Consider the following 14,544-nt stretch of genomic DNA (forward strand, 5'->3'; position numbering starts at 1 on the left):
GTTGTACCTTCCTCCAAGATGCTGTATTCCTTTCCCAGTCCAGCTAGTTTTCTCAACTTTAGAACCATTGGCAATAATCTTTGAGAATTTCCGGGGCGGTTCCAGGCAGCACTTTATCACAGGCTTTAGTGAGGAGCAAAAAATCCTGGGAATTCAGGAGAGGTCCACATACACACCTGGGGTTTTAGAATTTCTGCTTCCATTTATTCCGAGATTTAGAGACTTCCAAGATGGCCACAGGAGGCAGGACTTCCACTGGCAGTTTTTTAAAATAAAAAAAACCCAAAACATTGTGGGATGCAGATATGTGGACTTTCGGATATACAGCGAACCACAAAAGTTCCGTTCTTTGTCTTGGCCAGAAAAAAATGTTCCCTCCAGATGTTTCATGACGTATCTCCCATGCTTACAAACCTCATGGAATAAAACCACTACTGCCCAAGTCAGCAGTACACAAACAGGAACATACATTTTTAAGTCAGGAACATAACTTTGTCATTGCTCTCATTTTTACAGGCTGCCTGGCCATCTGTCCAGACAGATTTGGTTGTGTACTTGTGGCATCAAACAACCTGGAGCTGTTCCGGGGTTAAACATGGCTTTTTCTCTTAGCCACCTGCATGACCTTGCTCTCAGTATTTACATTCCTCTCCAGCACTTCCATGTCCAAACAACCAGTAGTAAATTTTTGCCATAAATTGTACACATATTATTAGCATACACCCAATGAGGAACCAACATGTATAACCCAGCAACATCATCCTGTTGTTCCCTGGCACAAGTATGCCATGAGACCTGTTTGCACAGATAGTCACACAACAAGGTCTGAGTAATTATAGTAATGATGACATTCTGTTTCTGGTTTGAAAGTGTCTGTTCCTTTTTCATTGTGTACTAATTACTATGAAAGTGCTTGTTGCACTCCAGGAACTTCATTTTTCTGCCACAAAATTCATTAAACAGGTGAAGGCTGAAGTTCCTCTTCCCAGGACAAAGTTTTTGCCTTCTACTCAATTATCACCTTCTTTTTAGGAACTAACCAATCAGGAACAAGCATCAAAAACCCAGGAACAAATCAAGATTTAAAAAATCCCATTATATCCCATTGCAGGGACATACAGACATGCAAATATCTGGATAATCAGCTAAAAACCGCAATATTTCTGCACCTGGAAATCTCGCGTTTTTTGCCTTTTGTAGCAATTACTTCCTGGTTAACAGAGAGTGGCATCTGGCCACCCTCCTCAATGCTGTGGGAGCTCTTGGGATAAAAGTACTGTCTGGATGGGCCCTTAGAAAACTGAAGAAGGTCCAGCAGACTGGAGGAGAGCAAATGTTTTTCCCATTGTCAAAAGAGGTGGGGAGAAGATTGAAATCATTATCATCTACTTAGCCTGGCATCGGTAGCAGAAAAGATTCTAGAGCAGATCATTTAGCAATCAGTCTGTAAGCACCCTGAAAGAAATTCCATGATCACTACAAATCAACATGGCTTTCTCAAAAACAAGTACTGACAGGCTAAACTTATCTCTTTTTTTTAAGTGTTACAAGCTTTGTAGATGAAGGGGATGCTTTTACAAAGTCCCTTGTGATATGTTTTCAAACAGACTGTATGATGTGGACTAGAGAAAGCTACTGCTAGGTGGGTTTGTAATTTTAAGGTGATTTTAAGTGGTTTTTACCACACTGTACTGTTTAATTGTTTTTTAACTTCTGTATTGTGCTTTTTAAACTTGACTAAAGTGTGGGGTTGCTAGACACTGAGTTCTTATGAAGGCAAAGTTGGGGTATAAATAAAGCTGTTAAGAAGAAGAAGAAGAAGAAGAGGAGGAGGAGGAGGAGGAGGAGGAGGAGGAGGAGGAGGAGGAGGAGGAGAAGGAGAAGGAGAAGAAGTAGTTGTTTTGTTGTGCAAGTCACTTTTGGTGTGAGAGAATTGACCGTCTGTAATAACGTTGCCCAGGGGACACCCAGATGTTTTGATGTTTTATCATCCTTCTTGGAGGCTTCTCTCATGTCCCCACATGGGGAGCTGGAGCTGATAGAGGGAGCTCATCCACGTTCTCCCCGGATTCAAACCTGGGTTCTGTCGGTCTTCTCTTGTTCTTTTCTTCTACTCCTTTAAAATTCTTATATTTTGTTTAGCTAAACATTTTAAGGTCTTTCATATAGTCTTGAAAGAGGTCCCAATTTGTCCTTTTTAAACTATTTCCCATATTCTTCTTCAATAAAAAAGTCAATTTATCCATGTCCTTTATTTTTCTCATTTTATCCACCCACAATTCAATGGGTGGATTTTGTTCTTGTTTCCATCGCTTAGCAAAAACAATTCTAGCAGCCATCGTAATAAATGTAAAAAGTTTATCTTCATCTTCGTTTAACTGTAAATCTGAGTCGGTGAAAACTAAGAGATAATATTCTGGGTTTTTTGAAAAATTCTTTTTTAAGATATTTTTTGTTTCATCATGAATTTTAGACCAACACCTTGAGGCAACCTTACAAGTTCACCATGTATGAAACAAAGAACCAGCTTGCTCATGACATTTCCAACATTTATCCAATAAATTTTTATACATTTGGGCCAGTTGTTTAGGTGTAGTATACCATCTATAAAACATTTTAAACCAATTTTCTTTTAAGTCCATGGCATACGTATATTTCAATTTTTTAGTTTTTATTTATTTTAAAATCTATTTTAAATTATATAATTTTAAGTGTGGAAATTGTTTTAATTTGTTGTTTTTGGAAGCTGCCTTGGGCCCCACTCCAAAAGAAAGACAGCATATAAGTTTTTGTGTGTCAGAAGCGACTTGAGAAATCAAGTTGTTTCTGGTGTGAGAGAATTGGCTGTCTGCAAGGATGTTGCCCAGGATACAGCCAGATGATTGATGTTTTCCGCGCTCTACGTGGGGTTGCCTTTGAAGACTGCTCGGAAACTTCAACTAGTCCAGCGAGAGGCAGCCAGATTGCTCACCGGAGCGACATACAGGGAGCATACCACCCCCCTGTTGTGCCAGCTTCACTGGCTGCCGATCCAATTCCGAGCACAATTCAAAGTGCTGGTTTTGACCTACAAAACCCTATACGGTTCCGGCCCAGTGTATCTGTCCAAACAGATCTCCCTCTACGTCCCATCTCAGAGTTTAAGATCTTCTGGGGAGGCCCTGCTCTCAACCCCGCCTCTATCGCAAGTGAGATTGGCGGAAACGAGGAGCAGGGCCTTCTCGGTGGTGGCCCCTCACCTGTGGAACTCACTCCCCAGGGAGATTAGATCAGCATCCTCCCTTTTGTCATTCAGGAAAAAAAACTGAAGACCTGGATGTGGGACCAAGCCTTTGGACATTCTGGCAGCTAAAGGAAAAACCCGATGATGAGCAGGAATTGATGGAACGGAATGGAAATTCGGAACTCTGAACACTGAGCATGAGATTGTTTATGTATTGATGTTTTTAATCTGTTAATTTGCTTAAACTGTTTTTGTATGTTTTGTATATTTGATATAGGCATCGAATTGTGCCTTCGTTTGTAAGCCGTCCTGAGTCCCCCCTCGGGGGTGAGAAGGGCGGGGTAGAAGTAATTGAAATAAATAAATAAATAAATAAATTTCCATCCTGTGGGAAGCTTCTCTCATATCCCCACATGGGAAGTTAGAGTTCAACAGACAGGGACATATAAATAAAATGAGTGAATGAATGAACTCACTCTACTGCCATGACCACTTCAGAGGGAGTTAAATGAAGTGTGCAGGTAAAAAAAAAAAGATGCAACTAGTGAATTTCTATTTGTACTTTGTTTTAAGTTATATTTGTATTTGTTGGTTAAAAAAGACTGCAGAGAAATAATTATTAAGTTGCTTGATGAGAGAAAACTCTTCTCTGAGAAAAAGACTTAAGTATGATTATCACAAGGAGTTCAGATAATCCTATGAAATTGGTTCAGCTTTGGTAAATACCAATTACAATATTCTTAGCGATTAAGAAGGATTAGATATATCTATTGGTAAGGCTAAATCTATCTATATCTAAGTGGCTAGATGACATTGCAGGACTGGACAGAACACCATCTGAATCTTTCCCTGCTTCTCTTCACACCTTTCAAGAAAAGCACAGCAAGAAGATGTAGTTGTCTAGTGACTCTCATTATCCACTCATCTGTGCTGTGTTTTTTGAGGGGGTCATTCTTACTGTCATTCATCCCCTTTAAAATATACACAAGGCTACCACAATGAGGGAATTTACTCAAGAAAGGTGTGAGCTGTCACCATTATGCTGATGATGCATTGCTCAGCGCTACATGCCTTTCTTTGACTTCTTACCCATTGATAGTGACAAATTGCAGAGGGGTGACCATGTTTCTGCATCCAACATAAATCAAGAGACTCATGACAACTTAAAGACTAATAGATATATACTAGCATGACCTCTCATGGGTTAGAATACATTCTTTAGATGCATGAAATGTTCACCAGCTGCATCTGCATGTGTGTAAGCATAAGTTTCCGAACATGCACATATGCTTTTCATGATCCTTTGGTCCACATTTGCAAAATATATTTCTCTGTATGGATATACCTGACCAGGCTGACTAACAATTTATCTTGACTAATTTATAGGCTATATAAGTATAGTCAGAACTTAGCCACAGTGGTCCAGATTCTTGTTACATCCCAAATAGACTACTGCAATGCACTCTATGTGGTGTTGTCTTGAAGACTGTTTGGAAGCTTCAAATAGTTCAACGGGCGGCAGCCAGGCTGCTCACTGGAGAAGCATACAGAGAGAGGATAGCCTTCCAGTTGCATCAGCTCCACTGGCTGTCAGTCTGCTACCGAGCACAATTCAAAGTGCTAGCTTTAGCCTATAAAGCCCTAAACAGTTTTGACCCAGTTTACCTGTCTGAATGTATCTTCCTCTTTGAGCTGGAAAGGAAATTGAGATCTTCTGGGGAGGCCCTGCTCTCGATCCCTCCTCCTTCACAGGTGTGTTTGGTGGGGATGAGAGACAGGGCCTTCTCAGTGGTGGCCCCTCACTCACGGGTGAAATTAGATCAGCCCCATCCTTCCTGACCTTTAGGAAAAGGTGAAAAATGTGGATGTTCAAGCATTCTGTGAGTAATCTATCAATGCAATAAGAAAAGATGAAATAGTGCAACGACAAATTAGAGCAGCCACTGACTACGATATTGGATTGCTTGATTTTAAATAATTGGTTTTAAGGTTTTATGTGTTTTAATGCTTATGTTTTTACTATGTGTGTTTTTGACATCTAATGGTTGCCTATGTATGTAAGCCACCTTGAGTCCCCTCAAGTAAATAAATAGTTAATCTCATGCCCATTAGATATTTTGACCTGCTCCTCCCATAACTGTTCATGCTGTGCTTGTCAGTGGTTATGCTGGTTAGTTCTGATCAATGTTGTGATATCAAGGACCATGGGCTGTGGCCATTTTAACAACGTAGGTCTATCTGAAAGACCTTATCTTCATATTTGAGCCTGCCAGAATCTTAAGAACTACGGGGGGGGGGGGGGGGGCTTTCTCTTGGTTCTGCCACCATCACAGGTTCACTTGCTGAACACACAAAAGAAAGCCTTCTCAGTAACTGCTCTCACCCTCTGGCTCTGAGAGACTAGGCTGTCCATCCCTTCCCTGCTCTCCTTTCTTTGGGAGACAAAGACTTCTGTTTAAGCAACCTTTTAATATGTAATTACTCACAAGACAGGCTTTATGTTGGGGGAGGTTGCCTTTTTAAAAATAAAATAAAAAGATGGTCTTTTCCAAATAATTTTATATGTTGATTTAGATTTTAACATTTTAATTGTTTTCAATACATTATTGTTTTTTTTTAATTAATTAATGACGTAAACTGCTTTGGGCTCCACTCTGGGAGAAAGGTGGCTTATAACAGAAATAAATAAATATCCTCACCCACCTTGGGAGCCTCCAAAATGCCTGGCACCTTCTCATTTTTTTATTTTGGTTTGGGGCAAAAAAGAAAAGAAAACCCATCCCCAAACCATCCAAAAATCCACCCTACAGTAGTTTAGCTGCTCTACAAGAACACATTTTGTGAAGATGTGATTTTGAGCATTGCATTTTCACTGTTAATTTGGCAAGAACATGTTGGTGATATCTGTAGCAATTACTGAGCTTTATTCCCAATTATTTTCAAGGGTATGGTAGCGAGGTAGTACATGAGCAGGAGATACCGAACAGCCTTGCAGCTGTCCAAACAAAATTTCATTTCAGAGTAATGTACTGTACAATATATAAATTCTATTTTGAAGGAGAAGTTTGAAAGTCTATTCACTCAGTAGCTATAAAAATGCTAGAATGTTATTTAGTTTCTTGGACCCACAAGCATAATCCTGTGTTAGTACGAAGGATCATTCCCTGAGTTTACAACTAAATGCATTTTCAAATGAAAAAATATACAGTAAAAAAACCATTGTGTGGAGAATGTCAAATTGGCTAGGAATACAAGTATCATTCTAGAAGAGAAGATGCTGGAGAACGGAATTTTATGAAATGGACAACTAACCATGATCATGCAAGATATCGAGCACAGAGAAACAGTAATGACAAGGCTTCCTTATTTATTTTATTTTATTTTTGGGATCTTGCTTTCATAACTACCATGGCATTATTGTGCTCACCTCAGAGCAATGCTGATGACCACAGACCTCATGCCAGCAGGTCATGATACAACCAATTCAATGAAACTGAAATGTTTTCTGTCTTATGTAGTGATCATACACAAAAGCTAACTTTACTGGAGCTTTCTGCGCAATCCTATACATGTTTGCCATGGGTCTTACTCCCAGATAAGCAGGCATACAACCGCAGATGGCAGTATCAATATTTGTCCATTTATGCTCATTAGCAGAAGAAGTGTCAATTTGATAGCTCTTACAACTGACCTAACCCTGCCTTATTTTCCAGCACATCATTGTGTATATCAGCAGTATACCTCACTTGTATGTTGACTTGTATGTGAAATGTAAAGTGATCACTGTTACTGTAAGACCACATGAGCACTAGATTGGTAATATCCACTAGATCTTGGTCAAACAAAACAGCAACAACCCTATGCAGCATTTCAGTGGTGCTTGCATTATCCTATACAGACATATAAGGAGGATGAATAAAGGAAAACCTATGGGAATTTTAGACTAGCAATGAGGAATCTCCTGTCTTCCAAATTTCGCCGTTCACACCCCCCATCCCCCTCATGACATCTTTTACAGCAGCAGGTAGATATTATTCTTTTCTGCATCATCAAGTCCCTTGCATTTCTGTGTAATGGGAAATGGCCGGCCTTCAGGCAAACTGGAACAAAGACCAGTGGTGGCTGTCAGTTTCTATATTCAAGGACCAGTGAATTATTGGTTCAAAAATTAAAATAGGTTTCTTGGGTGCTGAATTTATTCTTGGGGGGGGGGGGGGTTAATACCTTAGATAGCTCCTTTAAAGTTCAGACTAAAATCCAGAGTGGATTCACTTCCTTGCTGATGGGGAAGCCACCAATTGCCAGTGGTGATAACTGGATAATGATCTGAGTTTAACTGAGAGTGCTCTCTTTTTTTAACAGAGCATGGACATAACTCATTACAATTAAGTAGTTACGTGCAATTAATTCATTTTTGGAACAACTAATCTATAACTTACATTATAACTGTAAAGTAATAATGTAACTTAGTGAAGTCACTCACACAGCGAAACTTTCAAAACAATTAAAACAATGAGATAGAATCACAAAGGTATTTGAGTTACATTATGATTGTAAAATAATAATATAACTCAAATACCTTTGTTATTCTATCTCATTCTTTAAAGTGTTTTTAAAGTTTCGCTGTGTGCGTGCAACCTCATTCACTATTCTGGTGTGTTTTATACCATTACCTAATAGCTTGTGGAATTCCTAGGTTGTTTGTAAAATGTAACTGTTTTAGTCACTTTTAAAGAAAAGTAGAAAGAGGTTTTATTTTTAAATGTAATTCTAACACCATCTGATAACTTCTCTATAAGTAATTACTTTCTAAAACACCAGCCCAAGCCTTTAATTCATGAATTAATCATTGGTTCCAAATGAACCTCCAGATGGTAAACAAAGAGCCCGATCCACTTCCTGAAAGGAGAGAATGTTTACCTGTCTGCTCCCAGTCCCAGTCTGAAAGTTGCCAAAAATATCCTACCCTGTCCCAAGTCCTTGACTTTGTCAGAAGAATGATAACCAACTTGGGGTGCATCTGGTAGCCATCCTCACTGAAAGACAAATTCCTTCCTTCAAAGGTGACATTAATCAGGTACCTAGAAAAGAAAAGAGAAAGGGGGAGAAAGGTCAAATTAAGATGCATGATATGTGCTCTAAGAAGGATACCAAGAACCTCTCCCACTATTGTATACAATTTGAATAGTATATACTTTGTCAAAGGCTTTCATGGCAAGAATCACTGAGTTGTTGTAGGTTTTTTGGGCTATATGGTCATGTTCTAGGAGCATTCTCCCCTGATGTTTTGCCTGCATCTATGGCAAGCATATTCAGAGGTTGTGAGACTTCAAAAAAACTATAACAACCCAATATATACTTTGTAAACACATTAATGGGCAGTCTGGTACAGTCAGGAAATAAACTAATAAACAGAAAGAAGGAACTGAAACAGAGCAAATACAGACTTCTTAAGAAAATGACAACACACACAAAAAGTTCAAGGAGTCAATACCCATTAAAAAAACTTAGCTGATGCAAAACTTTCTTCAGTAACCTATGCCAAGTTTTATAACACCATTACCTACAGTGAATTTTTTGTGGAAATACAGCCTTGGCACTTCAGTCCTCTCACCTCAAGGACGGTGAAGATTCAGCAATAACAATTATATATGCAGCTGTCTTATGCTCACAAAGGACATTCCCATAGTTTCTTATTGAATTCACTATACTGGCACATCCTCAAGAAGAAGTGGATTTAGTATTTTTAAAATCTTCAGTAGCAATATTCCAACCACATGACTATAAGAGGAACTAAATGAGACGCTGAAGGAATAAGTTGCATTCTTAGAGATGTCACTATTTCTGAGAATTATCTCTGTCATATTTGCAATGTTTTCTTTAATGGAAGCCAACCTCAGAAAATCAATCACTTTGATTGGTTACTGAGTTTCTATTATTTTTTTTTATTATCTTACCCCTTCTCCTAGTGTTTCGTCAACAAAAGATCTAAAACCCAATACCTCCCCCATGTGACTTTGGTCATTGCCAAGTCTCTCTCTGAGGTAGGCAGGATGAAACAACTTCCTGTATTACACGCAGGCTAAAACTTGCCCTTGTATTTACTTGCAGGGTTCTTGTTCTTGTTTATATGTACTTTGTCTAGTGTGTCGTCCTGCGTTTTAATCAGTTTATTAATCTGTACGTACTTTGTGTATCTTTGTGGAGCTATTTGGGTCTTTGGACTGTAACAAAGCTTTGATTGATTGACTGAATAAAAGAGCTAAAACAGGATGAGAACATATTAACAAAAACTTTTATTGCATATGCTTAAAAATCTAGAACATTGTTCACCATCCTTCCCAGCAAATCATGCTGCCAAATTATTTTCTCCCAAAAATATCATGCTCTTGAAACAAAACTGCAAGAAGTACATGGAAAGAACATGTCTATAAGTTGCATCTGACATAAATGAAATTATATAGTTCAGAGAAATCAAGGTAAACGGATAAATCCAATTCAATACAATGGGATTTATTCTAAGTAAACATGTATAGGATCAAGTTACACATGTTCTAAATCTGGGCGTAGGCATGAATAGGATTCAGCAAAAGGAGATTCTACCTGAACATGAGGGAGAACTTCCTGACAGTGATAGCTGTTCAGCAGTGGAACTCTCTGCCTTCTTTGGAGGCTTTTAAACAGAAACTGGATGGCCATCTGTCGGGCGTGCTTTGAATGAGATTTTCCTGCTTCTTGGCAGGGGGTTGGACTAGATGGCCCATGAGGTCTCCTCCAGCTCTGTGATTCTATGATTCTATATGGCATGCACTACTCCAGAACTTTACCTAGACATTATTTTCATCTCAAGAAATGTCTTCTAATTCTGTATATATCTATTCAGAAGTAAATTCTATTTTGAAAAACGGTATTATCTGCACAATTCGAGTGTGGTAATATACTACATTGAAATTGATATTAGAATGAATGAAAAGAGACATTTCAACAAAACCAGAGACATATTTTAATAAAAGCTGTAAATACGTATTTATGAAATAAACTGCCTTTTACACAAGTGTAATTTTTTTAATTTTGTATTTCTATAGTTTTTTATTTGTGTTTCTGCAATAGATACAGAGTTTTCATGAGTAGGACTAAAATTACAGGATGTTCCTATGGAAGGAAGAAGAGGAAAGGTGAGTTTGTCAACTCCTTCATCCTGAAGCTTCTAAAACACTGCTCTGCAGAGCTGGCAGATCCTCCAAAACAATATTAAAATGACTCTAGGAATTCCAGGGGAAACTTCTACAGGATTTTAGTCACTCCACTAATGTTGTGTGCACAAACTATGGCCCCGGGGTTGCTGATCACCCTGAAGCTTTAATGTACAATTCCATAACCCCCAGTGGTTATAGCTGAAGAACACTCTGGTAACACAGGGACACTAAGAGCACTGCCAGGATCACTGCTTTTGTTGTGACTGGAACACTGAGTCAGCAGGCAGACTTGGTTCCTTTCTCATTCTAGTAACCCAGAAGGAGCTGACATTGTTGCTTTTGGGCTATTAATGGCAATACAAAAGCAAGAAAGGCCATAGAGGCTGTTTGGAGCAGAAAGAGGTTAAAGATTTCCACTTATCAGCAGAGAGCATCTAGTACAGTGATTCTCAACCTTCCTGATGCAGCAACCTCTTAATACAGTTCCTCCTGTTGTGGTGACCATAACCAACCATAACATTATTTTTGTTGCTCCTTCATAACTGTAATTTTGCTACTGTTATGAATCGTAATATAAATATTTGATATGCAGCATGTCTTTTCATTCACTGGACCAAATTTGGCACAAATACCCCATAAGCCCAAATTTAAATACTGGTGGGGTTGGGGGTATTTGGTTGATTTTGGCATTTGAGAGTTGTAGTTGTTGGAATTTATAGTTAACCTACAATCAAAGAGCATTTTGAACTCCACCAATGATAGAATTGAGCCAAACTTGGCATACAGAACTCCCATGACCAACAGAAAATACTGGAAGGGTTTGGTGGGCCAAAGGGGTCTGGATGTAGGTGAACTACAACTCCAAAACCTTGAGTTTTGGAGTTGTAGTTCACCTACATCCAGAGAGCACTGTCAACTCAAATGATGATGAATCTGGACTAAACTTGGCATGAATACTCAATATGCCCAAATGTGAACACTGGTGGAGTTTGGGGGAAATAGACCTTGACATTTGGGAATTGTAATTGTTGGGATTTATAGTTCACCTACAATCAAAGAGCATTCTGAACCCCACCAATGAAGGAATTGGTCAAACTTCCCAAACAGAACCCCCATGATCAACAGAAAATCCTGTTTCCTGATGGTCTTTGGTGACCCCCTCTGACATCTCCTCATGACACCCCCCCCCCCGGGGGGGTCCCAACCCCAGGTTGAGAAACACTGATCTAGCATCTCTGGTTTTTGTAGCACCAAATGGAGACATCTCCCCTACTATCAGTAACCAATTCTCTCCAATGACCCTACACAGGATAGATCATATGTGGCTAAAGGCTCCCTCATTTTTCATTGCAAATGCATGAGTTTGTTTGTGCACACTTGTGCAGCTTCCTGTCTGAAAAAAACACAAAATGAGGCTTCCAGGATCAAATGGGACCTCAGATGTGGTCATCAGTGACCCTCTATAGTACTTGAAGGAGCCCTTTCATTGTGAAAATCCAGATCCAGTCAATGCATTTTAAAGAACAAAATAAAGATTATGGATTACAAAACAAGATGGGAGGCATAGAGGGAAATGAAACACCATCATGAAGAAAACTTGAACCAATGTTCTCCCTTGTGTTGCTGAAGGCTTTCATAGCCGGAATCACTGGGTTGCTGTGAGTTTTCTGGGCTGTATGGCCATGTTCCAGAACTATTCTCTCCTAGGAGCAACCCAATCTTCTTCCTTCTGGTTATTCGTAAGTAAATCCCACTAATTTCATTGGAACGTGCATTGTATTAGCAAGAGAGGGATTTATGATGCAGATATATTCTTGCTGTTTTTATTATGTTTTTAAAGAACTATTTATGACTCATAAGTTTTTTATGTAAGGGAATGTATGCATGTATGTAAAAATAACAGCTTTTGCCAAGCGAAACCTTTGAATGGGAGCCACTGAGAATCATAAACAATATATTTATGAAATGCCCCTCTCTTACATTTAATCAATGATATATTTATTACTTAGATGTCTAACATTAAAAATGAAACCATAACTTGGGAGTACAGCTTTATATTCAATAAATGTGTAGTGCTGGGAAAAAGCCAAGTAGGTTTACAATTTCTGCCCTAAATTCAGTGCCAATGATGGAGATTCCAATATGATTAGCTACTTTTGATAGCATAGGTGTCTGCAAATCTCAGCTTTACAAAAACAATTTTATTATATTTTCAAAAATGTAGTTTAAATCTGACAAATTAATAAAATAAAAACAGACATTAAAAGAAAAACAAAAAAACAGAAGAATCAAATACAGAAAAAAATTATAGTATTCCCACCCTATTGCTTTCGCCCAACCGCTGCCAACTAGAAGTAAAAAATAAACTCTATTCCCCCTTTTTTTCTAAAACAAATAAAAACATTAAAATATGTGTAAGCAAAGCTCAACTTCTAAAAGTCTACCAAAGCTACAGCAGATCTGATTTTGTCTCAGCTGGAAATTGCCTCATTGTCATGTAAAATCACACCACGGTATCGGCAACCTGGAGCCTCTGGTGGCACAATGGGTTCAACCCTTGTGCTGGCAGGAATGAAGACAGGTCAGAGGTTCGAATCCAGGGAGAGTCCAGATGAGCTCCCTCTGTCAGCTCCAGCTTCCTATGCGGGAACATGAGAGAAGCCTCCCACAAGAATGGTAAAACATCAAAACATCTGGGCATCCCTGGGGTAATGTCCTTGCAAACTGCCAATTCTCTCTCACGAGAAGCGACTTGCAGTTTCTCGAGTCACTCCTGACACACACAAAAAAAAAAAAATCAGCAACCTACCAAACCTGTTGGAATAATATACAAATAGCACATTCTGTTCCAAAGAGCATGTAAAATTGCCAGGGAAATATACACTTTTTAATTTATATAAGAATTATGAATTAATTCAATTCTTTGAATTCATATAAGAATTATGACTCAAATGAGAAGTCATATGTGTCCTGTCTCACCTCTGTATTGTCTGATGTTCCTGAACAAGAAAGCCTCATTAGGCATCTGTTTCAAGAGACTCATGAAAATTTAAAAGTACTGTACTGTATTTAAGTTAATACTACAGCGACTTTGAAAAGCAGATCTTAACTATCTTGCTGCTAATGCAATATAACATTTTTCTATCCATACCAAAAGATAGAACACAATATCTGCAGTCCAGATTGAGCCATAAACACAAAAATTGGACTAAGAAAATTTACTGGATTGCACAAAAACAAAATTGAGAGTCAGTTATTCTGTGGGCATAGTTTAAAATCTGTTCCTAGTAAAATCATATCTACAGGAAAGGAAAATGAATTCTCACACATAAACTACCCTTAATCATCTGTTTTAATTTTTATACATCAGACCTAAGACTTCTTCATATGTTCAAAATCCTTTTGACATTTTCAATAAAATCTATGCCACAGACAGGCATGTAGCCGGGGGGGGGGGGGCTTGAGGGGCTTCAGCCCCCCCCCCCCCCCCCGAAATTCTCATGGTGGTCTGCGAAAAGGCCTTACTGGTACATTATTTAAACTGTTATGTTTATTCATATCATGATCTGATCACCATGCTCAATATATCTCATATGCATGGGGGTATTGGGGTAACGATACAAAAGGTTTGCTAGGGTAGACCCTCTTTCATTCAGACTCAGCCCCCCCTACCCCGAATCAAACTCAGCCCCCCCCCCCCCGAATCAAAATCCTGGCTACGGGCCTGGCCACAGACTTTATAGTCCAGCCATGGGCAAACTTGGGCCCTCCAGTTGTTTTGGACTCCAACTCCCACAATTCTTAGCAGCCTCAGGCCCCTTCCTTTCCCCCCTCTGGCACTCACCTTGTGGCTGAAGGGAAAAAGGAAAGTGACTGAGGCTGCTAGGAATTGTGGGAGTTGGAGTCCAAAACATCTGGAGGGTCCAAGTTTGCCCAATACTGTTATAGTTAAATATACCCTGAGATAGAATCAAAAGAGAACCTGAGTAGCTCAATATCACATAGCTACAGGATTGTATTCAACCGTTCTTGAAAGAGAAATCTGGGAAATAAATCAGAGAATTGGTTGTCCAGGTAATAAAGCTGGTTTCCTATCCTCTATAATGCTGACTTTCCCCTCCATTC

The 14,544-nt window shown here is 39.0% G+C and overlaps 1 protein-coding gene across 1 annotated transcript in view; it reads right to left on the reverse strand.

Moving 5' to 3' along the window:
- Positions 1-14,544, reverse strand: part of GRIN2B (glutamate ionotropic receptor NMDA type subunit 2B) — a 329,107-nt gene that overhangs the window by 98,228 nt on the left and 216,335 nt on the right. The window contains exon 4 of the mRNA XM_060777190.2: positions 8,190-8,304. Within this exon, the coding sequence (XP_060633173.2) occupies positions 8,190-8,304 (115 nt within the window). The remainder of the gene's footprint in view (positions 1-8,189; positions 8,305-14,544) is intronic.

The sequence above is a fragment of the Anolis sagrei genome, chromosome 5, assembly GCF_037176765.1.
Source record: "Anolis sagrei isolate rAnoSag1 chromosome 5, rAnoSag1.mat, whole genome shotgun sequence".
Taxonomy (NCBI): domain Eukaryota; kingdom Metazoa; phylum Chordata; class Lepidosauria; order Squamata; family Dactyloidae; genus Anolis; species Anolis sagrei.